This window comes from Osmerus eperlanus, chromosome 20, assembly GCF_963692335.1.
Source record: "Osmerus eperlanus chromosome 20, fOsmEpe2.1, whole genome shotgun sequence".
Classification (NCBI taxonomy): domain Eukaryota; kingdom Metazoa; phylum Chordata; class Actinopteri; order Osmeriformes; family Osmeridae; genus Osmerus; species Osmerus eperlanus.
In genome coordinates this window covers 7,918,626-7,945,404 of record NC_085037.1, presented here as the reverse complement: position 1 = coordinate 7,945,404, position 26,779 = coordinate 7,918,626, and the positions used below count along the sequence as shown (strand labels likewise).

Sequence of the window (26,779 nt, the reverse complement as noted above, 5' to 3'; positions counted from 1 at the left end):
ACTAGCAAAGGAAAAAAAAAACGGCAGAGCTACACACCGGAAAAAGGAACCAAAAAAAGGAACCAAAAAAATTAACTTACACTGTCAAATAACAAATCTGTAGAGATATAATATCAAAGCGGAATTAAAAAATAAATCATGCTCTCTTTCAATCGGGGCACGGAAAAAGAATGGATCTTTTAAAAAAGGTTAAAAAGAGGTAATCCCGTTGCCGTGGACGCCTTGGGCCAAAGGCCGCCTCACAGAGAGGAAGTGCGCTTGTGAGTGGCCACCTAGGCGGCACCACGGACGGGACAGCCCCGAGAGGCTTGGCAGGGGCACAAGCCAGGCGTTAAACTCCTAAGTGGACGTTACGACTGGCCTGGGCGGGAACGAAAGGTCGGGTCTTGACGGGTCCACATTTGAAGAAAGTACCTCGTTTGAGCTTGGGAACACTGTCAAAACTTAACCTCTCCGCCTCCGCCAGCTTATGCCTCCGGGTTTTACTGACATTTGTGTAGGAATCTTTAAAATATGTCTAGAGAGACTGGTACAATATTGCTAGCCTAAAAACAGTCTTACTAAATTCATATACATTGACCAAGAAAACGGACTTAATTTTTTTTCTCTTTCTCTCTCTTTAATAAATATGATTCTAACAAGTTTTTAGGACAATACTCTGGCATGCAGACGAGCAAAGTCAAAAATGTTTTTAACTATAAAAAAAGACCCTAAAGAGCTAAGTCCACCAAATGCACATTCCCACTGATTGATACAAGCAAAAAAACAAGTACAGGAATACAAACGGTAGCAATAGCAAGAGCAGACCAACAGCCACATCAACAAGAAGAATTATAGCTTTTTTCCGCATTCGAAAACTGGATTTGGGTTAATATTGCTTTGCAATGTTAATATGTTCAAAACTGGAGTCATCAATACTTGCCCCCTAGTTAGGACCCCCACGCAGACAGCATTCCGTTGGAAAAAGTTGCTCCTCATGTGAACAGTTTTCCTTTTCATTCATTCTTCACGGATTTCAATAGTCTGTAAATTGTTACCACCTTGATATTTGCACCAAACTAATCCCACAGCTCTTATGAAGTAAAGAGTGAACAAGGGGACATGGAAAGGAACCCCTTCCTGTAACAGAACGCTAGTCTAGCCAAACCCCTCCAGAAGGGGAAACAGGGCCCGAGCACCAAGCCAACCACCACCACAGCTCCCTCACCAAGGGAGAGTAGTGCACTTCCTTTTCTCAGCTTTGATCCGAAACGTATTGCATGCTAAGCCTGGATCCTACCCCCCTTATCATCCCCACAGCCCATGCATCTCTGTGATAGGCCGGTGCTCACCCCTAAAGACCAACCCTCTCCCCATACTTCTCCGCTACTGGCTGTTACCTATTCCATGCTTTCCTCTCATAGGCTGGTGGCCTCGCACTGCTCGTCTCCTACAGGCCAGCGCCCACGCCCTCGGCAGGCAGGTGGGCTCAAACTCGTTCATAGCAAACCTGCTGCTTTACGGGTGGTTTATTACAAACGGGTTTTTCGCTGAGCTTTCCATCCTGCAGGGGCGTGCACGTCGCCCACCCTCCCTGTCACCCCCCCCCCTCCCCCCCCCCAGCCTATAACCGCAACAAGAAGAGGTACAAGGTAACCCTGCCTGCACTACCGTAACCATAAAAAAAACAATCATAACAGTGGTGATAACCGCACCGATGATAGGACCTGGCCAGATGACCGGTAGTTCCAGACGGGGGCAGTGCTTATGCTTACTGTTAATTCATATCTTGTGTTTGAATCCTTTCCTCTTAGATTAATAAAAAAACACTATAAGTAGAGATAGGTATACTTATTCAAATACACACAAACAGTTATAGAAATTTTTGTAGGTAAAAAAAAAAAAGAAGAAATCATTGCCTATTGCATACCTCTGAAGCATTCAACTCCCTCAAATCCCAGTTTTCTACCAGCTTAGACTGTCAACAGCTTTCTCCTCAAACCGACACCCCGATGCCAACACTGCCCATTACATGGGTGCGCTGGCAAACATCTGCTTGACCAGTCGGGGTACCGTCCTGGAGAACATGATCAAGCCTTCCCACTAACACCAGATCTCACTATGGAACAACTGAGGAGGATGAGGGAGTTCAAACCTGACACACCTTGGGGCCCAAACCATGGCCAGAATGCTACCAAGTCCAGGAGTCTCCGAACCCTGAACCCTCTCCTGCAGCTCCAAAACCTAGTCCTGATCTCCTACCAACCTTCAGGTCCACTGCCTTTCTGATAAACATAAAAAAATTACCATCATAGTACTAACAACAACTTCAACAACAACAACGATAAGAACGTCAACAACGGTAAAGTACTGCTCTAAACAAGTTTTAAGATCGCCACAGAACATTATTTTATATTAAACTCTTACAAATCTGTTTTGATGATTCTTATGTATAAATGCATAAAGGTTCGAGAGAGAGTGCCCTCTGTTGCTTCGCCTGGTGTGCTGGGTCAGTGCAATGAATTGGCCGGTGTGGCAAAGGAGACCTCAAAAAACGGACCTCGTGTTTCCTAACCATCCCCACCCCCCCTGCGTTCCCCCACTGAAAACCAGACGACTAGCGCCTTACAAAAAAAATGTTAAATACAAAAACAAAAAGCTACTGCTACTCCCCACTCCCCTAACCAGGATCATTGCCACCTCCTCACACCAACAGAGGGTTAAGGATGGACCAAGCAGATCCGCTCTTTCCCCTCACACAGACGTCAAGGCCAGTTAGACGGCGCCCTGTCTGTCTGTGCAAAGCTCTCGGCCATTCAACAGGTTCCAATGCCTGGCCAAACACACAGGCCAGACCACGGTTACTACTGCTACACATACACCCACCAGCCTCGGAGAGAGGCCTGGAGAGTTCATCTGTTGCTTTTATAGATGTAAATATTTATATGTATATTATATATGTAATGTGTGAATATAAAAACATCAAATCTGAGGCATTTACAGCAGTTATCTCCTTGATTTCCCTTTACAATTCAGTGGCCTGCCATGAAACACACACACACACACACACACGTATATACACAACACAAACGCACCACACACACACACACACACACACACTTATTCTTTCGCTAAAATGGGAGAAGAAGAGTAATGGGCGTGGACACCCAGGTCACCTCGCTTGTAAAAGACCGAAAAAGAGAAAAGGTTAAAACACGGTCATAAAAAGGAAAAAAAAAAAATCTAAAAAGGTCACTGCCCCTTTTCCCGCCCCCCCCCCCACCCCAACTTCATCCTCATGCAGTGCCCCAACACCCCAACCCAAGACCTTGTGACAGATTTCGCCCCAAAAGGGCTTTGAGGTAAAGTAGAGAGTCCTGCTTAGCTGGGAGAGCTAAAGAGCTGCCCTGGCGGTTAGCGCCAGTCCGCCCCGCGCTCAGTGTATATTACAAAAACAAACAAAAATAGACATTCAAAACCAAAATAAATGATCGGAAACTCAATAGAAATGGCTCAACTGTGTAAATGTGGGGATTTTACTCTGCGCAGTGGCGACCCAGGCGGGTCCTGTACTGCCTGCTTTTGCTGGTAGAAGGCGACTTGATTGTGGGAACGCCAAACGTTGTTTGTTTCCCACCCCCGAGTGGGAAGTGGGGAGGACAACGAGGCCGAATTCCACTGGCTTCTAGTCGCTCAGGTGCAGATCAAGACGCAAGGAAGAGAGAGAGAGAGACTGGCAAAAAAACAGAGACAGAGAGGATAGAGGAAGTTGCGCTGTCCCTGCTGGTGTGGTTCAAGCGAAGTACATGGTGTGCTGGGTGTCATAATGAATCTGGACAGCCTTGGCCAGGGCCTGGGGATCCCGGCCGTTACTCTGCCCTGACACATGGCTGCCCTCCGCACTGGAGGGGGGGGAAAGAGAGGGGATGGTTTTAAACTCAGTCGACACCAAGAAACAGACACCAAGATGAACAACCCTACCCAAGACATTCGGCCTATGGTGTCGTTACATTCCCGTGTGTTGAGGAAAACGTTCCCTCTGAGACCTCGTCTCGACCGCTCACCTGTCGTGGTCTTTGTCCACCAGGTGGTAGCGGGCGCGGAAGGCCACCAGGCGGGCGTAGTAGGCTGGCGCAGGGATGGAGACGGAGCGTGTGCAGCGGACGTAGGTGTGGCACAGCTGGTAGGTCAGCAGCTGGAGCTCGTCTGCCGTGAAGCAGTTGTCGTCCCACAGGACGTGGTAGTGGGAGGGCCGACTGGTGCCCTGTGTGTGTGTGTGTGTGTGTGTGTGTGGGGGGGGGAGATTTCAACAATTTCATGACTGCCACATGATTGAAATCAGTCATCTGTAAGCAGTGTGCATGTGCCCACACATTGTGTGTGTGTTTGTGAATGTGTGCGTGTGCGTGGCTTGCACTCACCTGGATCCCAGCATGGCTGCACAGGTAGAAGTCAAACTCAGAGGGATGTGTGATGGTGCTGTCCACTGTGGTGCCGGCCGGAACGTTGCCACTCTTGCCCACCTGCAGGGGGCGATAGATGTTCAGACCCGCTCTTACAACAAAAACAACACGAGCCTCGGACTAGTAGCCATTTGAGACCAATGGGACACCAGTACTTACTCTCTCAGCCTTGTCGGAGCAGAAGAGGCGGGTGTGGTGGCGTTTCTGCACCACGATGTAGGTGATGCCCGGTCTGTAGTCCTCCTCCAGACTGATACACGCCTTCCTGATGGCTATCAGCTCTGGCCACGCCACCTGGACACAGGCAATGAATCACAGTTTAGCGTTCACCAACTGCTCACCAACTGCTCAGCCAATGAAGCCAGATGAGGAGAATTCAAATGAAACAGTTCAATTCTCCAACTGAAGAGCAGGGTGGTAGTGCTCCTGCCAGGACTGAACTCTCGGGTGGCCCACCTGTTTCATCTGGCCCTCCGACACTCCTCCTCGGTAGTAAATGATCCGTGTGGGCTTGAAGCGGGTGGACTTGTAGAACTGAATGAGCAGCTCTCTCACCATGTTGGTCAGGTCCTGGATCACCTGGTATGGACATGGGGACTGTCAACATGTAGGCGTGCACGCGTTCATGTTGACCCCTGGCCACGGGCCAGGGTGTGACGCATGTCTTAATTCCACCTGTGCCCCCAAAATCAAAAGAAAAATTCTACCAATGAACTCCTAAGCCAATCAGATAATGAACTAATCAACCAGCCTACTTCCTGACTGTAAAGCTGCTCCTGGGACAGGTCCTGGCGGGATGTTTGCACCCGCACGGTGGCACAGTAGCGGCTGGGATGGCCATCCATGCTGCCCACCACCGCTGCGATGGACGGCTTCTTACCGTCACCCGCCGGGGGGTGGGTAACGTCAGCGCCCAGGAAGATGACGGGCTGCTGGAACACGGAGGGCCTGGGGGAAGGAGTGGGCGGAGGGATACAGCGCAAAGGATGGTGAGGGAGAGAGAGAGGGAGGGAGGGAGAGTTGGAGAAAAAGTGGAGGGGAAAGATGGATGTGTGGAGGTGGATATAAACATTTAAGCGTAGCCTCAGTTGGTTCCTTCAAGATTCGTACAACTAGACCCCCCCCCCTCCCCCCCGCGCAAAAAACTGAAGGCCCCCCCTCACCTCTGATGGGGAACGAGGACGTTGTTGATGCCCCCCAGTTTGGCGTTGATCTTGAGGCAGAGGTTGGAGAGGGTCTGGGGGGAGGTCTTCACCACATTCTTCACCTGGACACACTGGGTGGCCATGCCCAGCAGAGTGTCTCCTACACGCTTCACCTCCGCTGGAGAAAGAGAAACACACACAGGTCGTGTTCATTTCTAATCAATTAAGTGATCATTAATTGAAGCTGAAGTATCATAGAACCACAACAATGAAACTGATGAAAGCCAAGCAGAAACAAACAGTCCTTTTCTCTTACCGTAGACAGGCGTTTTGCCGGGCAGGATGACCACAATGAGCTGTAGGCCAACATAGGACATCTTGAGGTGTTTGAACATGGGCTCCACGCTGTCTGCCCCCTGGGCATACTTGCAGAAGCAGGGCTGGCCCTGGATGGGCATGCCAGCGTCCTTAGAGATCTTACGCAGCTGATCTGTGAAACTCCTTGGAGAGAGGGTGAGGGCGGGGGGGGGGGGGGGGGGTTAAGAGAAACTTTAAAAGCCTTTTCTTAACCATCGACATCTGGAGATCAAGTCACCATTCTTCAATCTTCAATCGAAGGATCTCAAAAACACCAGAAGAGAGGGCATTGAGACGCGCCCGACAGCACAGATCAGAGAATGCTGTACCTGCATGAAAGGACGTGGACAGCTAGGTTAGAGAGACTCACTTGAGCAGGTCTTCTCTGCACTGTTTCTGCGGGGCGAAGCAGGCCACAGCCCACACCTTGATCTCGATGCCGGCGTAGAACTGCTTCCCCCTCATGTCCCACACGCCCTGGTTGGGCGTGGCCACCGTCTTATTCTGCGGAGAGAGTCCCTACCCTCTTAGTGAACCCCCCGGTTTGACCAGCCGACACAGTAGATACTAGATAGTACCATACACACCCTCCTTGTACATCCCAATGCGTACGTTTCTGCTGTTAAAGACCGTATCACGTCATTTTGAGTAGGAACACATGATTTGAATCTTCAGGGGCCATTTTGACGGCCTGTGACTATGTCATGATGGCAATAAACATTCATCTTGAAGAATACGGCCTTTGTCTTTAGCCATATATTAAAAGAATCATGCGTATGAATATATGATATACACCATGAACACAGTGCAGGATGGCATATCTGAGATCGTATGTATTAAATAAGAAAACTAAATTGATAGCTGCTTTTCTCCTGGGGCTGTAATTCACAAATACAGCCCTAGATCTCACCAAATGATTATCATTATCATCGTGTGCACAGATGCTTTCTCCCCCCCCCCCCATTTCAGAGGACAACAATAATACTCCACTTCCCAGCATGCAACAAACACTCAAGATATACTTCTTTCAGATAAAAGTTCAAAAGATTCCTACATGGTGTTTATGTATACTTATGGTGACAGAGGATCTAATCCTCGTGTTAGCTAGACAGCTCATCGTTTGGCCATCTTAAGAACATTGTAAATCCCAAACTGATCCCCAACCCCTAACCCATGAGCGAGTGCACATCCCAGGATTGGAAGAATCAGCATGGTTGCCAGTAGGGCATGAGGCGGTCAGCTTCACCTATGCTTAGATCAGGTGGGATTTTCTCCGGTCCATCCAATCACTTTTGGGCCTGTATTCATCGTGCTTCTCAGATTAAGACTACTAATCTGGCATGAGGTCCGTTTAATTTAATTTGAAAAGAAACAAGATCATTCCTAGTACACTCCTACGTTGAGACGCATGAGGGACACAGGTCCTGGTGTACTCTTGAGGGTGATTAGCACTAGCTAGGAGATGATTTGGCACTAAGGGATTGAATCTCAACGGTCTTTCAACGCTTACTCCTCTACTTTGCTTTATTCTTAAAAGACAAGGAAGGCTAATTGACTTAAAACTACTACAACACGAGGAACGAAGGATGCTAAGAACGGCTCTAAGCATTACCACTAACACACACACACACACACACACGCGGCTTCGGTACCTAGCCAGCCCCCCTGGTACTCACCCTGCCACAGTCCCTTCCGGTGTCGGTGCTGACCCGGCCCCCATACTGCAGCATGGGCGCTGGGAGCACACGGCCTGTCACCTCCGTCATGTCGTTGTGGACCACGATGCCAAACTCCTTCAGGTAGGGGTCCGGACCACCCACCATGCTGTTGCTTTTGACCTGGGGGACAGAGATTGGTGGTTAGACGTCGGACAGTTCCGAAATCTTTTTTTTCTTTAATTATTTTTATTTATTTTTTAAAGGTCGAGAGCATCCTAGACTGTTCATTTGTAGAACGTTTTAAACACTAGGCTATTTATACTTCTTTTTTTTTTTTTTTTTTACTTATGTTGCAGTTACACACCGGCTTTTAGAGGCCACTCACTCACCAGTCGGCTGATTTCTTCCTGTCTGTCGGGAGCGGAGCGAGCGGTGGCTTTGATCATGGTGGACGTCTGGTTGTCTGTTAGTTTCTTGATGCAGCGCTGCCCTGCCACAATATTACAAACCTGGAAGAAAGGGACATTGCATGACTAATATGCCACAGCTGTCATAACAAGGATACCTTTCCAAACATGTTAGATATGACGGTAACTGAGTGTGTTGCATTCTGGGCATGCACGTTGCCGTCTCGTGTATGGATGAGTGTGTTTATGTGGAAGTGTGTGTGTGTTCCTGGCCTACACCCCACCCCACCCTCACCTCCAGGGGCAGATAAGTGTGCTTCTGTTCTTGCCCTACTTGCAGACAGGGTAGGTGGGGGTATTTGAGCTGCAGACTGTACTTCTGCTTGAAGTACTGCGCTACAGTGCACTCCATGGCTTGGCCATTCTCTAGCTGCAGAGGGAACCTGCACATGGGGGAAAAAGATGCCATTCACCCAAAATACATGACTATATTGATAAGGCCCCAATCTTTAAAAGACAAACCTGCAGTATTGGAAACTACTTGTGGATTTCTTCAACAAGGTGTCCATTTATATTTTAGGGCTAGTAGGTTAAATATTCAGTAAGCTTGTGAGGAATTTAAGTTGTTTAAAACGGAGAGAGAACTTACGTTTGGTGGCTGGCAGGGCGACGTGTGACATTGCACACACGGTATTTCCTCTTCATCTGGCCACAGTGTGTGACCTCTACCTTCAGACCTGCTCACACACACACACACGCGTACGTACACACACACACAGAAACATATTTCACAACGGGGGGGGTCGCATACACGTGAAACAGACATCTTGTGCATTATGAATGAAAACGGCTGCACCAGAACATCACTGTAACCATGCAGCATTTGCTCATTGACAATCCATCCTTCAGTAAGTGGTGTGTGCGTGTGCATGTGTATGTGTGTCTGTGTAGAAGCATGGCTTAAACATTGGTCTGACCTGCAGGTCCCCACCCACCTCGGATCTCCTTGGTGAACTTGACGCGTTGGGAGTCGGTGAGTGGCTTGGTCTGCTCGTTGATGTTTTGGATATCCAGGACCTCGCACATGAACTCTATGACTGGCTGGGCTCGGTAAAACGCTGTGGCTGAAACTGCAGGGAGGAGGTGGAAAAGAGCATGCATGTCACGACCACACAACATCAGCCAATCAGTATCAACCATCACTAGCATACACAACATATGGCTATGGGAATGCCCCCAAACCCGTTTGCATCCTCACAAACGTCTTACCATCGATGTTGAGCATCATGTTCCACATGGCAGGACGGACGGACTGGTGGAAGCCGAACCACACCTCCCGGCCTCCGCCCAGGGGGTGGTAGTAGCCCTCTGGGGGGGAAAAGAAGGAGCGGCCCACTGGGGTGTACCTGGAGGGAGAGAGACGTGCCGGGGACACAAGTTAGACAACACAGCCTCTCAGAGCAGGTGTCCAAATGTACCGAGCGGAAGTCCAATACATCACATGACTAGAATTTCTGGGCCGGATCCAATTAATGATTCAGGTCTGAGTTCTGAAGCTGTATTGTCCAGTGGTCACTCAACTAAGCCTTCTGGTGTTTGTGTGAGCAACACACTGCTGGCTGGCTCTCCTATGCCGGCTTCATGGCCATTTAGCAATTCCACCGGTGCATTTAACTGCCAGCTCAAATGAGAGTTCAACAAAAACGGTTACACTGTCTGCATATGAAAGCCAGGCACAGAACAACATCAAGGACGCCTTGCATTTTAGGGTTCATATCACTGCTTGGGGCTCGTTCCGTACACAGACCACTGATGGAGCATGTATACTCCAGCTACGTATAAAATTGACATGCGGTGAAACCTCCCGGGCACGCGTGTTGGTACCTCATGGAAGGCAGGTGGCGTGTGATGACGTCCAGGGCCTGCACGGAGTCCTCAGGGACCTCGTTCAGGTGTCCAGACAGGGCATCCAAGAGCATCTGCAGGCTCACCACTGACACCCACTGCAGAGACACTTTGAACGTCTGGTCCTTCCCCTCCCCAGGGAGGGTCACTTCCAGGTCCACCTGGGGGAGAGAGAGAGACAGGGAGGGAGGGAGAGGAAGACAGGATGTCCTGATGTCAGGTGAAAGTGGTTCTTTCTTGGAGATTTTTTTATTATTATTTATTTATTTTTTTTACATACAAACTAGTTTTCCCAAACTAGGACAGGATTTCAAGTGTGAAATTGGTTCCTCCTTCAGGGCTCTACGCCAACTTTTTTTGCATGGAGCACATGTGCCCCCAAGTGAAAAAATGTAGGGGCACAGTCAGCTTCTGTTTAAACATTGCATCATTATTACATTACATTTAGTCATTTAGCAGACGCTCTTATTCAGAGCGACTTACAGTAAGTACAGGGACATTCCCCCGAGGCAAGTAGGGTTAAGTGTCTTGCCCAAGGACACAGCGTCAGTTGGCATGACCGGGAATCGAACTGGCAACCTTCGGATTACTAGCCCGACTCCCTCACCGCTCAGCCACCTGACTCCACCTGACCTGACTTTTATTAGACTATTGAATGAATTACATAAAATTGACTGGAAACAGGATTGGTTATTTATTTATTCATTACATATTCATTTATTACTTTTTTGTATTCATTGTAACATTGTTTCAAACTGACTGGCTTGGCCAAGCTTTGTAGCATGGGAGTCTTGATCTTTTTTCAGCTGACAGCAAGTTTTCAGCACATTTAGAGGCATCAAACACTTCCACTGCCTCTATACTGATCCGAATGAGGTCATCTGTGGTGGATGGGTTCAAACTACTCATTAAACGGAAATGTAGTTTTTATGTTGTATTCGCACCGGTGTTCATGTGGGGTCGCAACTGCGCTCTTGGTTTTCAGCATTGCTTGCGGTAGGACAAAAGGGGACTCAGTTGGGGGGTTGATTTTGTTGACGGAAGCATTGTTTAAGTTTCTATTGTTGAACTTGTGTTTATTTTGGTATGTGTAGTGTTGGACGTTAGTTTGCCTAGTTCGATTGTTCACACTGAGTGTGAAGGTTAGCTAGCTAGATCACTAGCCAGGCTGTTACAGCGCAGGACAGATGCAGTAGGCTATCGCAGGACAGATGCAGTAGGCTATCGCAGGACGCAGCCTATAAGGTTTATCCAAGTCACGATTAGTAGTTGAAATCTCTCAAAAAAAGAGGAATAGACGTTTCCCGTTGCAAATAATGGTTTGAGCATTTTCAGGTTCCTTCATCTCTTTTCACGTAACTGACAGCTGCAATAGGTTAAAAACATAGGCTGTATGTCTATGGTTAAAACTCGCTCGCACCCGTGCGCCCAAATACTTTTCCATGCGTGCACACATCTATTTTTACTTGCATAAGCGAGTAAAATGGGCGCACTGTAGAGCCCTGTCCTTGTGTTGATGTAGTGTTGAGTCAATGGTGTGTGAGCGCTGGAGGTGTGCGCTCACCCTGTCTCTCCCTATGGGCAGGGGGTGAGCCGTGTACATGTTCCTCTTCCCATCATAGCCCGGCTGGCGGTCTCCAAAGATCTGCATCTTGAAGTGCCGTACCATGGTGTCCACCACCTCCCTGTGGAGGGCCAGAGAAGTATTGGTGAGAGACACTTCTAAATTGTAACATTTGAACAAGCAAGTTTATGCCAGCCAATAAGTGTCTTACCGGTTGACCCTCCGAGGTCGTTTCTCAGGCTTGATGTCGATATCGTAGTGGTAGACATCAATCTTGGGAATCTGCACCTGGAAGTGGTTGGCCAGGAGGCGGATGGGCTTCCCCACCGTGCCCATGCCGGGTCGACGGGGAGGCTGGAAGAGGGAGGTGGGGGCAGGGGGGCCTGCAACAGTGAGAGAAACATTACTTAAGTTTAGGTGACAAGAGTGGATGAGAAACAGAAAAAAATATTGCCGGTGTGTCATATGTTTTTTTATTTTTTATAATCAGTGGCTAAGATAGCTAGATGAGGAAATCAATACAGGACAGATTTCAATACAAATAGATCTGATGGTTATCTGTCCAATCACACTGCGCCGCCTTCCCGCGTTAATTTAGAGGCCTCTATCATTTTGCCCAGTGACCCACAAAGGGTCAAGGGGGCAAGCAAAACAATGACCCTCAATTACCCGCCTCTCCACCCCTAACTCCACCCACGAGTATATTGGGGTGCACCCAGACAAAGGCCAGCATGAAGGAGACAGACAGCAGCAGGACCCGATACAGCGAGTGGGAGGGGGGGGGCAGAGGAGACACTGGGATTACCATTACACACACACACTTACAGCTACTATGCCCCACCCCATCTTTACAGTAATCCACTGATATCAATGATTTCTACAGTATATTTGTTTTCTACATACACCCTCTCGTTCTCTGTCTCTCACTGAGGAACCTTATCTGTGAAGTCACAGATAAAGAAGAGACCTATCCTGTCTGTTAACTGACAAGCTACTACTTGAGGAACATTAGCAAACATAGATTTAAATTACACCAAAAAAAGTACCCTGGCACATTTATTCAAGATATTGTAGAAACTAAGAGAAGGGAAGTCCTTGGCGCTTCATGATGACAGGGTAAATGATGGAAGGAGGGAGGGAGGGAGGGGGGATGCACACTGCTTTTGTCAATTGACAAGGGGGCTGCGGGGGTCCTGAACCCGATGCACCAACACGCTCCAGTTAGCAAACAACGTGCAAAAGAAGGACAACCGGGACCCTCCCTGCTTCTTAAAAACATGTTCCTCGCTTGCCCTCATCCACCCCTTGACAACCCAACCCCCACCGCCCCTTGTTCTCACCCTCTGTGAAGTACAACGACAGGACCTATGACAACAGCCCGTGGGTCCCCCACGAGCGTTTACACATGTTTGAGTTACAGGTTGGGTTCGGGAAACTCACAAGGAGCACAGTGAGGTTTGGTCACCCACTTTCACCAAAAACAGAGTGGGGAGGGTTCCAAATATAGCTCTCTCAGCTGCTACACTAGTAAGGTGGTGAGCGACTGAGTGGAGAGACGCAGAGAGAGAGCAACGGAGAGGGAGAGATAGAGAGAAGAGTGTAAGTGTGTGTCACCATGTGGAATGCCAGGACCCCTCCCTTTCCCACAAACCAGCACGTACCCCTCCTCCTCCTCTCCAACCCCCATTGAGGGGGTCTAGGGTGTCCAACTGGTACCTCTCAACTTGAGGTTAAAAAAGATGACATGCAACCCCACCCAGGTAAACCTGTGGCCCCCATTGACCCACTGTCTACTCACCCTCTTGTTCTTCTGAAATGGGCTGTGTCCATTCCCCTACATGACATAACATAAAACCCATTTTTATTTTCTACCAAGACATCTTTCTGAGGCATCAAAGAAGGCCAAAGAACGTTACAAACTAACTGGGCGACTTTAGCGCCTCGAATGGACACACAATACATTGTCGCCCAGATTGGGGAAATTCTATTTTGTCCATTTAATTTAGTTTGGTGAAAAATGGCCAAGAGGATTTGGCAGTTACATGAAGAACCAGTTGTAGTTCACAGGCTGTTGCATGGCTGCTTACCAAAACCTGCCATAAAAAACAAGGATGCTACATTATGTAAGGCCTATTTTGGTTGTTAAAATTGGCTTCTTCAACTCAGCCACAAAAGATACTAGTTGTTGTCAAAGAAAGCATTTGACTTGTTTTCAAAAAGGAAGTGCACTCAATTAGTAGAGGATTTGAGGTTGTGTTATGCACACAAAGCTGTGGCCGATTCTGCTAGTCGCCACAATACGTTATATATTTTATTCATTTATCAGATGCTTAATCCAAAGCAACGCACGAATAGTGCATTTGACCAAACCTCCTGGCATTTGAGATGTGGATTTCACCTAAGCATGTGTTATAAGGTCAAGTTTGTTTCTATCTGTTGGAGGGGGGAGAGAGAACTGCTATTGGCTGCCATAGCTTGTGTACAATGGAATGATTTGGGGGATTAAGCTGAAGAGAAGATGGAATGGGAGATTAGTCAATTATGACATTGAGACATGAGACTGGTTTTGTGATTTACAGGTGACTATTGCCCAATCAATGGATGATTGTACTGATGTTGAGTACAATATACTTCCAAAGCAAATGTAAACGTAATTCGCAGTGCAAGTTTTTTTTTGTCTGCAAATTGTGTCACTCGGTTTGCCAGCAAAAGCTCTGATTTAGAGCTGTATATCTAAACTGCATCTGTGTAATTCTTTTTAAAATATATATACACACATTACTGCTTTTGTGTTTATATCGAGTGAGGATGGACGCATCAGCTATAGCTTGCAAGACAGATCGATAAAAATACATTACATTCAAAGGGCAGGCCAAGCTCCATTCTGTGCATGCACGAGCGCGTGTTGTCTGTTCTACTTCACAGGCAAAGCAACAAGGAATCAGTGGCGCGTAAAAATAATAGGTTAACACTGGAACGGTGATGGTTTGGTGTTCATCAGTCAAAACATAGTTGTTTGCTGTCAAAAAAATAAAATGTGACGTTTGTACAGCTATATTTTTTTTCTTAGCCTGTTCGCTAGTTACATCGCTAGAATAGGGAAGCGAGCTCTCGAATGTCCGTAGACGAGTCAGTTAGCTTGCAACGTTAGCAGCTACAGACTTCCACGTTATTTCATTGTATTAGTTTATGATGTAGGCGACTTGTTATTCGTATCGGTGGCACTAATTCAATAAGAAATATACTTTTCTGATACAAAAAAAACCCTCGATAACGGAGTATAACAGACGTGATCAGCGTAAACACACGACACGGAAGAAACGTCCTGGTTAAATCCCCCCACACAATGCCGTCCAACCCTCTCAGCACGAGCACGGACATCAGAAAGAAAACAACTGTAAAAATGAACCAATTTGATTACCCTTATTTGTGTTTTCACGTAGCATACGCTTATTACACGGTACAATTACGGACATAATAATGTCTTAATTGTATTAATGTGTCAAACGGACTGGGCCCTGATATGATCGTTTGTTTTTCTGTGTCGTCGAGGCCTAGCAGGTTACAACCACGGCCCCCAGTAAAGCAATGCATTTGCGCATACACACTCCCAACACGGGCTATTTGTTTCATCCTCTTACCGGGTCCGAGCGCTTCCATGGCCGAGGGCTCTCTCTCCGTCTCTGTCCCGGCCTGGCGGCTCCGTACCGACACTGAAATTGGGGGCGGTATCTCGAAGCTTAGAGTGGCTAATTTAAGAAAGGGAATATATTCTTCGCTGTCCGGCTGTCTTGAGGATGCGTTGTCTTCTGAGTGATTTAAGGCAGATCCTGGGGATTTGTAAGTGAGCATGCGCGGGGAGGCGCAATTAAAGTGACAGACCAGTGTAATTCCATTGCTCAAGATGTGCCCCGACTTCAAGTTGAAACAGTATGCAATAATAGAAAATAATTTGAAGCAACGTCAAGTAAGTGCACATATGTGTATTTAGAGAATTGGTGCGCAAAGTCACCATGTTGGAAACATAAATAATGACATTCTTCATACGCTACAAACAAGTGTAGGCCTAATGCATGCAAAATGGCTTGGCAATATGTCAAAAAGAATGCAAACAAATGTATTCATGTTTTGTATTGTCTTTGTGGCGGTGAGTTGATGGGCAGATTATAACAGTTTTGGGCATAAATAGGAGACTACACCTTTAATTCCGTTGCGCCTGCGTAACCAGACATGACAGCAGTGACAAAATGCACTCATCCCACCTCCTTGACTTTCCCATACATATGACAAAGCCATATACACAGTACACAGAAGAAATCCTATACTTTCTATGTTATATTGATGTCGGTGAAAATGGCGGTCTGTGACTTAAGTAGTATCAGCCAATTAAAGATCTACTGGCACCACTACATTGATTTTTATATCAAATCAATGGGCTTTAGATATGGTAATAAGGGATTTAATATTCTGTATTGAATTCCCACACTGCACCATTAAAATACAGCATTTAAGTTAACTTAGTTGTAGATTACGTGCAGTTAAATACATGCAGATATATGCACCTATCTGTCAATGGTTACGACATTTGACAGTTATCTGTACTAACAATTACTTTCCTCTGCAGCAGTGGCAGTGGTGATAGATGCTGATAAACTAAAAACATGACAACATCTTTTTTTTACAATGTTGTTAATGTTGACATTTTAAGTAAGTTAAACAATGTCTGTGATATCAGGGGATGGTATTAAAAAACGTTTTACTGAAAATTCACAAAAAACGCAATAGTTTTCTGAATGACAAATTATTCATCGAAAGCACTTGCTGTCGATTATGTGTCATGTGAATAGACCAATCAAATGTTGTTACTTTATTTGAAGGCGGATTCTATTTAGCTTTTCAATCCAATAGAAAACCAGAACTAAACTGACTGACATTGGCAAGGATGTACCATCTGTGTCAGCGCGCGAATTATCAAAATTCCTTTCTGTGTTCTTCTGACACTGTTATAGCAGGAGCGGGAGGAAAATAAACCAATCGATAGTTATTTTAATATATAGAAATATTACCACAAGATACGTGTTTACGCATGTTATGTTTGGGAAGATTTAAGCCAACACGTCCTTGTCTCACCGTTTAAGAAAGATTTCGTTCTGCGTGTTCAAATCAGGCGGTCGAAGATGAGTCTCGTCTCCCAACCTGTAAGTTTTGCTAGCTTGCTAATCAAAGTTAATGTATGTGTATGTCAATGTTAATTAAACATTTTACAACAATCTCTTCCATAATCAGTACCGTGAAATGTTGATTGGACTTGCAAGTTAGCCTGCTAGTCTTGGAGTACTCTTTGATTAGAACAGGCGGGAGGCTAAGCTTGCGGCATCATTTTAATGCTACACAGCACAGCTGGTTGTTGATTGTGTTGGTTCTTTATTGAACGTTAATATATATTTAAGCACAGTGAGATGTTAAATGTACTGAGTTGTTGGCTAAATTTACGTCAAGAAAAATATACCGCAGGTTGGTTAATATTGAAGTATTTAGGAGCTAGGTTTTTGAGTGCCGCGCTAGCTAGCTAGCTAACAAAGTTCATTGTGTGTAGGCGCCACCATTTGGCAACCTAAACAACCAGCTAACCAGCCACTTTACAAGCAACTACTGTTTTACTAGCAATCAACAAGGGCCAAACAAATGCAAGCCTTGGTTTAAACAAGCTGACTGAACTTTTGATTCTAGTTGTCGTTGTCTGTTTAGTCTCGTCCTTCCAAACCATAGCAGCCTCGTAATAGGTTATCAATATCTAAACCCCAGCTAAACATAGTTAATCATGATGCTCCATTGAAATACTTTTTTTTTTCCCCCAACAGGTTGTGGATCTCCCAGTGGTAGGCCAAATCGCAGAGAGTGACTCAGACAGTGGAATGGGCTCCCCAGTGGAGGAGATGATGGTGAAAGAAATGACTGAAAATATCAATTCTCTGCAAGGTGAAGGCACATGACAATAGTGCATTCTAAACTAAATACAGTCGAATAATGATATGTCAATTATGTTTTTAAACCCTAGCTGACTGTCAATGCAGGACTTAAAAGTTAGTTTACTGAATATATAATGATGTGCAAGTTCACTGCTGGCTAACCTAATCTATCTGCAATGTGTTATTGGTATGACCTTGTTACAGACGTCACTACATATGTATACCATTTCCCAATCGCATGTTTCTCAGATTCAGATGATGAGGTCACCATAAAACGACGGCCTCATTGTCGGAAGGCGCTAAGAGACAGTGACAGCGAGGAGGGGGAGGAGGAGCACGGAGCCGGGATGGTCGACGCTCTCATCCTATCAGCATCCAGTGGAGAAGACGTGCCTCCTGGGGAGGAAGAGGAGGAGGACAAAAGGGTCAAGAAAGGAGAGGTTAAGAGCAAGAGGATATCCCGGGCCCCCGTGGACAGTGATGAGAGCGAACCAGAAAAAGAGAGTAAGGAGGATACACCAAAGAGGGTGTTGAAAAGGAAAGGGAAGAAGAGAGAGAAGAGTCAGCGACACAAAGCAAAGGAAAAGAAGCACAGCAAGGCCGTGGAGCTTCTGAAGAAAAAAGAGAAAGCTGAGGTGAGTCGGCAATATAAAATGCTGGTCAAATAAATGTTTCAATACCAACCCAGTTGTTTGTTGATGGAATATATTTCCAATTTTATAGCACACTGAGTTCCACTGATGTACCATCTTTGAAAGGTTTGTGTGGACTCGCCTCGTTCTGATTGCAGGAGGCCCCCATGCCCCGGGTGCTGAACGACAGCGGCTGTCTCCTTGGCGACCCTGACCTGTTTGACACGGGTCTGGAGGAGGAAGAGTCTCTGGATGCCATCAGAGCAGCGGTGAAGCAGAAGGTCAAAAAGCACAAGGTGAGTAGCGGCTTGTGGTTGAAGGTAAAGATGTTCTTTAGGTAGGGAAGGAAGTGTGGTTGTTGGGGAGGTAGTATTCGGGGAGGTAGTATTCAAATAGGACCATGGTGGTTGAACACCTGATTTTCTCATTATTTTTTTAATATGTTGTCAGAAATTGTAATCTATCAAGCATTGCACAGTCAGTCGGTGAAGTTAAGAAAGCTTTATTACTTGCGGCCAGCCCACAAGGAGACAAAACATCACACGCCATGGTGATACAAAGTTTGTCTGGTTCCCAAGTCTTCATGTACGACTATTTAAACATATTGGTGAGAAGTCCCCTCCCCTGCATATCAGCTGTCAATGTGATCGATCCCAGAGGTAGAGTGTGCATAGGTCATGTGGGGAGAGGGTTCTCTGCTGACAAGAAATGCTAAGCCACCAGTATTTTCAGAAAATAACTACATTTCTCCGACGTGATTTAAATCTTTTTACCTTTCCTCAGGAAGCTCTTCTGGACGATGAACCAGAGAGTGGGGATGAAAAGGATGAACCCAAACCACAGAGACAAGTATGGCGTACATGTCTTTTAAAAAAACTTTAATTTACACCTCCCTTTTCTTACCGCATATCCAGATGAATGTATACATCTGACTTAAAGCTAATGCTATCCTCCTGCCTCCTGTGTTTGGTGCTCTCAGGAGAGAAAGGCGGCAAGAGCCAGCAGGGAAGCCATAATGCTGCTCCACAGTGAGACCCAACGTCTAGTCAGAGGTTAGTCGTGTATTCTCCCCCTTCAAGTGAGACCCTTCAGTATTACAAGATTGGGGCCTGTTTAATGTACATTTTTTTTGCCATTTCACAAGTCTGTATATCGTACATAATGCACTGTATCCTGTTCCTAGTTTAGTAATATGTGTGTGAGACATGTCTGTGCTCTCCTTCCTGGCAGAGTCGTCCCTGGGACTGCCCTACCACATGCCCGAGCCCAAGAGTCTCGACCAGTTCTTCAAGAGGAGAACCCGGCCAGAAGGACCCGCCATGGCGCTGCTGAAGTAAATATGCTCACTCAAGTTGATCCCCATCACAAACTGCTAGTGTACACATTCAACTCTTCAAACTGCTCAAAACAGTTAAGACTTTAACCTCTTTCTTTTGTATTTCTCAGATCTACCAAGTACCAGGATATGATACTGGAGACCACGCCAGCCCCAGCCCCTCCACCTTCCAACCCACCCAATGAGCCCCAACATGACCCTGCAGAGGATAACACCGTCCCCTCCTTCACCCAGGTCCAGACCCTACCTCAGCCGTCTGCCACCTCCTCCCCACAGCAGGAGCACCATCCAAGGACAGACGAGCCTGAGACGGGGGCCCCTGTCCTGGAAGTGGCGGAGATGCCCAAGACATCCCAGGTGGATCATACCAAGCCTGAATCCACAGAGACGGAGGCTGGGCTTCCAGTGCCAGGCCAGGTGGAAGCATCTCGTTCCCCGGCCAGGCTGGTGGAGACCGGGGCTGGGGATGTAGCGATGCCTGCTGCTGGTGCCATTGTGGAGGCTGTAGCTCAAGGTCACCACAGGTCCAGGAAGGACAGACTGGCCAGGCTGAGAGAGCTGGGGCTGGACCCACCACCCATCTCCAAACTGTGTCCAGACGAGGGGGCCTTTGTTAACCTGCTTGAGCCCCCCCAGCCAGTCAACCCAGGTAAGACTGAGAGCAGCCTTTATACTGAAGGATTGGAATGATCAGGATAACATCCCAACCACAATTGGGGAAATTGGACAGTGGGAACAATTTCATTTCGAAGCGTACACCCTGTTCCTCAGTGGTTGATCTGTGTGTCCCCCATCCAGGTGTTGAGGCGTTGAAGGAGCGCTATTTCCGACACGTGCATCCTGTGGCCCGGCCTAAGGGAGAGCGCACCGTGCAGGTTGGTCTCATCCGCAAAGACAGCACCCCCGCTGGCCAGGAGGAGCTGCGCTCGGATTCTGTCAGCGTCACCATCAAAGAGGAGGAGGAAGAGGCTGGGAAGGGTGCGTTCGATTAAGGGACAAATGCCTCATGGGTGCATCATACGGGTGTACAGGGCTAACTTACGGAGGCTACCATGATTGGATGATCAGAGGCACTAGACGAGCCAGGTTTGATGGAGCTGTTATCCTAAGCCCAGTCTCTCCTGCTTGTGTGTGCAGGTGAGAAGCTGGTGAGTCTGCAGTCTCGGCTGTGGAAGGCCATGGCTGTGAGAAGGCAGGAAGAGCGCGCTCGCAAAGCCGCCCTCCGTCGCCTAGACAACGAGGACTGCGGCGAAGAGGAGGAGGAGGAGGAAGAGATGACCGAGTCTGAGGGCGAAGAGGTAAGGGAGCGACTTTATGACTTATGAAGTGACGTACAGGTCGTGCATATAGAAAGCACAGCAGAAGCTCTGGGGTCAGAAGTATATAGTACTAACAATATTTCGATGGTCAGTGTCAAGGAACTGTGCGTGTTTACTAGCCACATTGCAAAGTAACTGCATCTCAGCTACCAGGCACGGTGATCAAAAAGAATACAGTACAACCATAACATCTCAATTACAGTAGCTAGGTAATTAAGGCATGGTGAACTAAAAAAGAATACTATACAGCGCAATATCTCAATATCTAGGTGTTTTGTCCTGTGGGGTGATGCAGCTTCTGTCCTCTGTTCCCAGGGTGTGGATGAGCTGCTAGCGGGTGACGATGGTGAGGAGGAGCAGAGGCATGAAGATGAAGAGGGCGGGGCCAGGGATGTGAGAAGCCCCTCCCCGGGACTGAAAGGCCGCTCCCCTTTCCCCGACCTGCTCAACATGGACGGAACCCTCATGCTGTTCGCCGGCAGCTCCTGCTCTCGTACCGGGTCAGTGTGTATGTGTGTATGAGCGAGAGACGGAGAGAGAGCTATATGTAAGTTGTAGATTTAGTAATATGATTATACCATCATCTCTTGCACATCTTTCAAAGGAACAAGTCTTGCATCTATAACATTCAGAAAGTGTGTCCTTGGTGGGGCCTGTGATGAGCTGGTGGTTATTAATGTTGACCTGTGTTTCCTCTGATCCCAGGGATGGTGTGAGGAGGATGGGGTCTGGAGGTCAGGAGAGCGACACTAAGACGGGTCAGTAGACTGGCCTGGATCTGCTCTTTGACCCTTTCTGAAAGAACGTCCCAAACCCAACTCGGATAGGAACTGATCCATGTTGAGAATCTCTGCCTTGCCAGCCGACAGCTTTCTGAATTGGTTCTCATCAGTGTCTCTGCTGCCGCCCCTTCCAGAGGAGGACGACTCTCTGTCTCTGGCCAAGGACAACAGCCACAACAGCAGCTTCGAGCTGGCCAGCTCCATGCTTCCGTCCTACCAGCCAGTCAGCCGGACCACGGCCCGAGGCGTCTCCGGCTACGCCACCTTCCGCTCCCCTTCGCCATGCCTCTTCAGACCCAGCTTCCTAGGCTCCGCCTCCAAGGTGAGCAGAACGCCAGTCCCAGAGCTGCCGTTAGCAGCGGCCTAATCCAAATGTTTACATGTGTCCAATCGACTAAAACACTAACCACTGCACCCCCCACCACCACCACTCCCCCCAGAGTTCAAGCAAGCTGTCTGAGCCCTCCCTGTCCATGCCCGTGGAGGACTCCCAGGACCTGTACGCGCCCCCGTCCCCCGGCGAGTCGGGCCCCCAGGGCCGCTTCTCCCTGGAGGAGGACACCCAGTCCCAGCTGCTGGACGCCGATGGCTTCCTCAACGTGGGGCCTCGGCACGGCGCGCCGCGCTCACACAAGCGCCAGCTCATACTGGACAGCCTGGACGAGAACGCCATGGACGCCAACATGGGCGAGCTGCTGGGCCTGTGCTCCGGGGGATTCGGGGGGGGCAGTGGGAGTGGGAGGGCGGCGCTGGGGGGGGCGTCCCAGGAGAATGAGCTGCTGGGCCTGTGCTCCGGGGGGTTCCCCACACAAGCTGGGGAAGAAGAGATGGAGGAGAGGAGGAAAGGAACAGGGGAGGAGGAGATGGATCGAGAAATGGATCAACTGTTAGGGCTGTGCTCTGGGAGGTTTAACAGTCCAGGTGAGTGTGTGTGTGTAAACTCCCACGTCTGATTGACATAGGCAAAACGTTGTTGTGTTCACACATTTTCCTCCTTGTCTAGGTGTGTCCCCTTTCAGACCTGTCTCCAGTCCTGCCAAGCTCACCTTTACAGCCGAGGACAGGTAATCAAACCCAGTCCACAAACATGTAATCCAGCACCTGATTTGTCACATATAGCAATGTCTTAAACATATTTTTTACATTGATTTTTTTTAAATATATTTATATCATGTTTTAGTGAGAAGAAGCTTGTTGATGAGGAAGAGGAGGAGGAAGATTGTGAGTTTCATCTGCTGTCTGATATGGAGAGCCAGAGTGAGCAGGTAAGACGGGTGTGTGTGCGGGGGGGGGGGGGTTAGAATTTCCATGAACACCAGGTAACCCGTTTTCCTTCAGGAGGACAGCGAGGAGGAGGAGAAAGGAGAGGATGAGGAGAACGAGGTGGAGGAGGAAGAGAGGCAGGCTGTGTTTGCACCTCACAGAGTCAAAAAGAAGAAAATGTAAGTGAAACTGGAACTCTGACGGCACACGCGCACCTGGAGGCACTGTGCACTTCTGGTCTGTCTGGTTTTTGGCTGTTTTCTATGTGCATTTATTTGCATGTCGCTTTGGAGAAAAGAGTCTGCTTAATCAAATGCAATGAAAGGGACGTCCTGTCGCTGGAAGGCCACCGTGGTGACACTTGGTTGTCCGTCCCCCCCCTCTCCCCAGTCGCATGGCAGAGTTTGTGGACTCTGAGGCGGAGCTGTCCGGCAGCGACGTGGGCAGTGACGACGAGGACGGGGCAGGAGGGAGCGAGTACGAGGAGGACGAGCTGCTGGACGAGCTGCCCTCTGATGAGGAGCTGCAAGACCAGGTCAACAAGATCCACATGTGAGTACCCACCCACAACACCCATGCTACTCACTTTACAACTGATGAACACCATGTTTATTTACTGACTAGTTCTGTATCAGAATGGTTTGAGGATAGGCTCCACTGGTGGGATGGTAGGGGGTGCAGAGTTGTGCCTCCCCACAGGACATTAAGCCCCTCCTCCCCCTACAGGAAGCAGGTTCTTGATGATGACAAGCGGCGCCTGCGGCTGTACCAGGAGCGTTACCTCGCCGACGGCGACCTGCATTCAGACGGCCCCGGCCGAGCGCGCCGCTTCCGCTGGAAAAACATTGGTTAGTGTGTGTGTGTGTGTCGCGCATGTTCCAAACGTGCCATTTTGAAAAGCTGAATGCTGACCTCTCTGGGTGTCTCCTGTTCCAGATGAGGGTTTTGACTTGAGCGGGATGGGAGAGGAGGGGGAGGAAGAGGAGGATGAGGACGACGTGGACCAGGCAGAGCTGCAGAGGAGGAAGGAGAGGGTGGAGAGAGAGCAGTGGCTGAGAGAGCAGGTGTGTGTGTGCGTGTGCGCCTGTATGTGTGCGTGTGTATATTTAGCATAAGAGGGAATCCCGCACTAATCTCAGTCCACTTTAACAGTCCAAGGTCAAGAAAGGAAGGTCATCCTGTGATGCTCATAATGATGAAGAGGACAACGAGGAGGAGGAGGAGGAGGAGGAGATGGGAGAGGAGGACAGCCAGTTCATGAAGGTGGCCAAAAAGCTGACGGCCAAAAAACTACAGAAGAAAGGTGAGCATTGGTAGAACATGTAGCGTCTCCCATGAGGACGTAATCCTTGATCTCTCTCTAATCACCCCTCCACGGTGTTCCAGACATGCCTCTGGTCCCCCCGGCTGAGAAGAGTGCTCTGCTGTTGAATCCCTTCCAGAGGCCCGCCCTGGTCAGTAGCCCTTCTCACGCCACAGACTCCACACAAACGCCCTCCATTCGCTCTGCGTCTAAAAAGCTCAGATTTCCTTCTCAGAAATGGATTGGCCTTCTTCGGGCGATTCTAATTTCAAGGCTGGAACTAACCTGGGTCATGGGTCTGTGTATGCTACAGCACCCCAAGACCGTGACTGTGCAGCCATGACCAAGCAAAATAACACATCCAGATTGAAAAGCGATTGACCGTAAACCCTCCTGGCCTGTGCACCTCTAGATACGAGCTGTGTTAGTATCGGCGTCACCTTAACATGGTCTGTTACGTGACCCTTGACCCCCCCCCCTGTCGTCCATCCCAGGTGAGGAGGGGTTCGCTGCTGAGCCAGCCCCGCTCTGTGCTCCAGAAACTGGCTTCCATCTCCGAGGGGAACCCCATGGCCCCCCGCAGCACCAGGGGCTTCCTCTTCCAGACGCTGTCCCCCGAGAAGGAGGCCAGCTCTGACGCACCCAAGAAACAGGTGAGACACTAATAACCAGCTAATAACTCAACCATTAGACCCTGAATAATGATAGGAAAAATAATAAGGGCCGGGAAGTGCAGCAATTTTACTTTCGCTGTTCGACAACAAGTAGCCTAAATATAGCCTGTGCCGTGTATGTCATGTTATGACAAAAGTGCAGAAACGCTCGGGACCGGCATGGGAAATGTGCTTCTAGTGGAAACAGCATTGCGTCCAAATGTAAACTTTGTGTAGCTTCACAGCCAGTGTGTCCTTGCCGTAAGGTGGTTGTATGTACTTGTAGAATCATTTCAGACCGTAAGGCACCGTTAGGCCACTAGGTGGTGCCAAAGATCCAGATCAGAGTCTCTTTCTTTGTCAGAGGCTCCATTTGGTGAGATGCTCCAGTCAGCCTTTTGTTTTTCGTCTTAAATCTTAATTGTGTTTCTGATTTGATCTTCATAATACAAGGCAAATTGAGTTATAATTTTAATCGGATAGCCAAATTATTATTCTGAACCCATGACAGAGTTGCACACTTTTTCAGACAGATCCATTAAAATAACTAGGGATTTTTGTTATCAACAGTCTGTGACACACATGTAGTTTTTAAAGGTACCCTAACTGGGTCTTGTCTCCCTCACCCCAGGTGAAGAAGCGAGGGCCAGTAGAGAACCTGACCCCGGCAGCCAAGCGTCCCTGCAGAGGGATCCCAGCCCTGCAGCAGGCCAAACCTCCCAGGAGCATCTTCTCCTTCCTGGAGAACTAAGCTTCTTTGCTGTGACACACACACACACACAGGTGCCAATAACCACTGCTGGATCATCTTTCACTCACACTAGTATACCACACACATTCTGTCACAAACAGGCAATGTCTAGTGTGTATTCATTCATCATATCTGTTGAGTTTGAAATTGGCAGTTCATTCCCAGGCATCATCTGGGTTTTTTTTACCTCAAATTGCATATTTGATACACATCCAGGAAATGTTTCATCATGTAAATAGAATTGTTGAAGATTTTTTTTTAATAGTGTATATATATATAATTGATTTTGAATGTATTTGTAAATTAAAGTGTATTTTAAGATTTTATTTCTTTTTATTTTATTTTATGTATTAAGGCTACAGAGCAAACCGATGTAGCCTTGTGATGGTATTCTGCTCTCATCTTGAATCAGGGATAATTGCCTAAATTAGCCTAAAAGATTTTATTCCACTACCAAATTTGAGTTCACTTATCCAGAGTTGGACTTGGAGCCTTTTGTTACCAAAGCTACTTGATAAGATCTCTCTTTGCTCCTTTGGGTTCTTCCTCCATAGAATAATAAAATAACATGGTTAAGGTTATAATAAGCTTTCCTTAAACTAATCTGATATTATTCCCTTGATTTCTTATACCAGCCCTGAGATTTGGCTGCGGGTACTAAAAATGTAGTCGTCAGATCACATTAATTTAAGACCAATTATTGCAGTATTAGCTTATAGTGCCTTTGATTTTGGACTTGCCCACCAACCTGTGTGAGCCTGTTCTGTTCTTGGTACACAATATGAAGCTTCCACCTTCTGACCACTACCTGGCGCATGACTCTCCACTCCTTGGTTATCATTTATAATTGCTGTTTAGACTAATGCATTGATAAGTGGCTAATAATAGTGGCTCGTTAGGGATACTTGTAATGACCCCTTTTATCTCCCCATCTCATTAAGCTGAGGTGATTAGGAGCAGGTCCTGGGGTTACCAGGGGCACCAGGCCTCATTATACTTCATTAGGAGGCAGGGACCAGGGCTGGAATGAACCCCATGGTTAGCCTTCTCTAGCTTTAGGCACAGACACACACACTGATTTAATCCTTGCTTTGTTTATTCAATCATAACATTCCCCAACTCCCAATGCACTGTTTTCCCCCACCCCCCATGCACTTGAAAGCAAGCGTGAAGGTTACGCATTTTGGCAATGGACTGACCACCAAATATCTAGAGGACAAACGCTAGTTTTTTTATTCCAACGATCGGAGGCTAGAATAATTGACCATGGATACACGAACTCTTGTGCTTCTC

The 26,779-nt window shown here is 47.7% G+C and overlaps 2 protein-coding genes across 9 annotated transcripts; one reads left to right on the top strand and one right to left on the bottom strand.

Moving 5' to 3' along the window:
• Positions 1-597: 597 nt before the first annotated feature.
• On the bottom strand, positions 598-15,306 carry ago4 (argonaute RISC component 4). Of its 6 annotated transcripts, XM_062446265.1 has the most exons (20): positions 15,120-15,306; positions 13,277-13,312; positions 11,690-11,861; positions 11,479-11,599; positions 9,894-10,075; positions 9,279-9,415; positions 8,987-9,139; positions 8,659-8,746; positions 8,305-8,452; positions 7,992-8,111; positions 7,621-7,782; positions 6,315-6,463; positions 5,904-6,088; positions 5,606-5,765; positions 5,198-5,390; positions 4,899-5,021; positions 4,602-4,736; positions 4,401-4,502; positions 4,044-4,243; positions 598-3,881 (listed from the first exon to the last, which is right to left on the bottom strand). In XM_062446265.1, the coding sequence occupies exons 1-20, from the start codon at positions 15,136-15,138 to the stop codon at positions 3,773-3,775; spliced, it is 2,694 nt and encodes an 897-aa protein (XP_062302249.1). In that variant the 5' UTR covers positions 15,139-15,306; the 3' UTR covers positions 598-3,772. The 6 variants fall into 6 exon arrangements, with proteins under 6 accessions (XP_062302249.1, XP_062302251.1, XP_062302252.1 ...); XM_062446267.1 differs by lacking the exon at positions 13,277-13,312; XM_062446268.1 differs by lacking the exon at positions 13,277-13,312 and having other exon boundaries at positions 9,005-9,139.
• A 1,110-nt stretch (positions 15,307-16,416) lies between these two features.
• LOC134006860 (claspin) lies at positions 16,417-26,200 on the top strand. Of its 3 annotated transcripts, XM_062445946.1 has the most exons (24): positions 16,417-16,676; positions 17,340-17,457; positions 17,697-18,082; positions 18,238-18,375; positions 18,863-18,928; positions 19,059-19,131; positions 19,310-19,412; positions 19,526-20,064; positions 20,214-20,393; positions 20,553-20,713; positions 21,050-21,234; positions 21,440-21,492; positions 21,651-21,838; positions 21,957-22,437; positions 22,520-22,580; positions 22,697-22,781; positions 22,855-22,958; positions 23,170-23,331; positions 23,506-23,627; positions 23,716-23,843; positions 23,932-24,082; positions 24,166-24,229; positions 24,564-24,735; positions 25,367-26,200. In XM_062445946.1, the coding sequence occupies exons 1-24, from the start codon at positions 16,656-16,658 to the stop codon at positions 25,484-25,486; spliced, it is 3,861 nt and encodes a 1,286-aa protein (XP_062301930.1). In that variant the 5' UTR covers positions 16,417-16,655; the 3' UTR covers positions 25,487-26,200. The 3 variants fall into 3 exon arrangements, with proteins under 3 accessions (XP_062301930.1, XP_062301928.1, XP_062301929.1); XM_062445944.1 differs by lacking the exons at positions 24,564-24,735; positions 25,367-26,200 and having other exon boundaries at positions 22,697-22,796; positions 22,858-22,958; positions 24,166-24,440; XM_062445945.1 differs by lacking the exons at positions 16,417-16,676; positions 24,564-24,735; positions 25,367-26,200 and adding an exon at positions 16,863-16,992 and having other exon boundaries at positions 22,697-22,796; positions 22,858-22,958; positions 24,166-24,440.
• The last annotated feature ends 579 nt before the right edge of the window (positions 26,201-26,779 follow it).

What these genes read in the sequence shown, in the direction of transcription:
- ago4 (XM_062446262.1), bottom strand. Translation starts at nt 11,943, where the DNA reads ATGACACACCGGCAATATTTTTTTCTGTTTCTCATCCACTCTTGTCAC. An exon ending in CGGAGGGCCAGATGAAACAG is followed by an intron (nt 4,737 to 4,898) that starts GTGGGCCACCCG and finishes GCCTGTGTCCAG; the next exon opens with GTGGCGTGGCCAGAGCTGAT. An exon ending in GCTCCGACAAGGCTGAGAGA is followed by an intron (nt 4,503 to 4,601) that starts GTAAGTACTGGT and finishes CGCCCCCTGCAG; the next exon opens with GTGGGCAAGAGTGGCAACGT.
- LOC134006860 (XM_062445946.1), top strand. Translation starts at nt 16,656, where the DNA reads ATGAGTCTCGTCTCCCAACCT. An exon ending in AGCTCCTGCTCTCGTACCGG is followed by an intron (nt 21,235 to 21,439) that starts GTCAGTGTGTAT and finishes CTCTGATCCCAG; the next exon opens with GGATGGTGTGAGGAGGATGG. An exon ending in AGCAGTGGCTGAGAGAGCAG is followed by an intron (nt 23,844 to 23,931) that starts GTGTGTGTGTGC and finishes CCACTTTAACAG; the next exon opens with TCCAAGGTCAAGAAAGGAAG.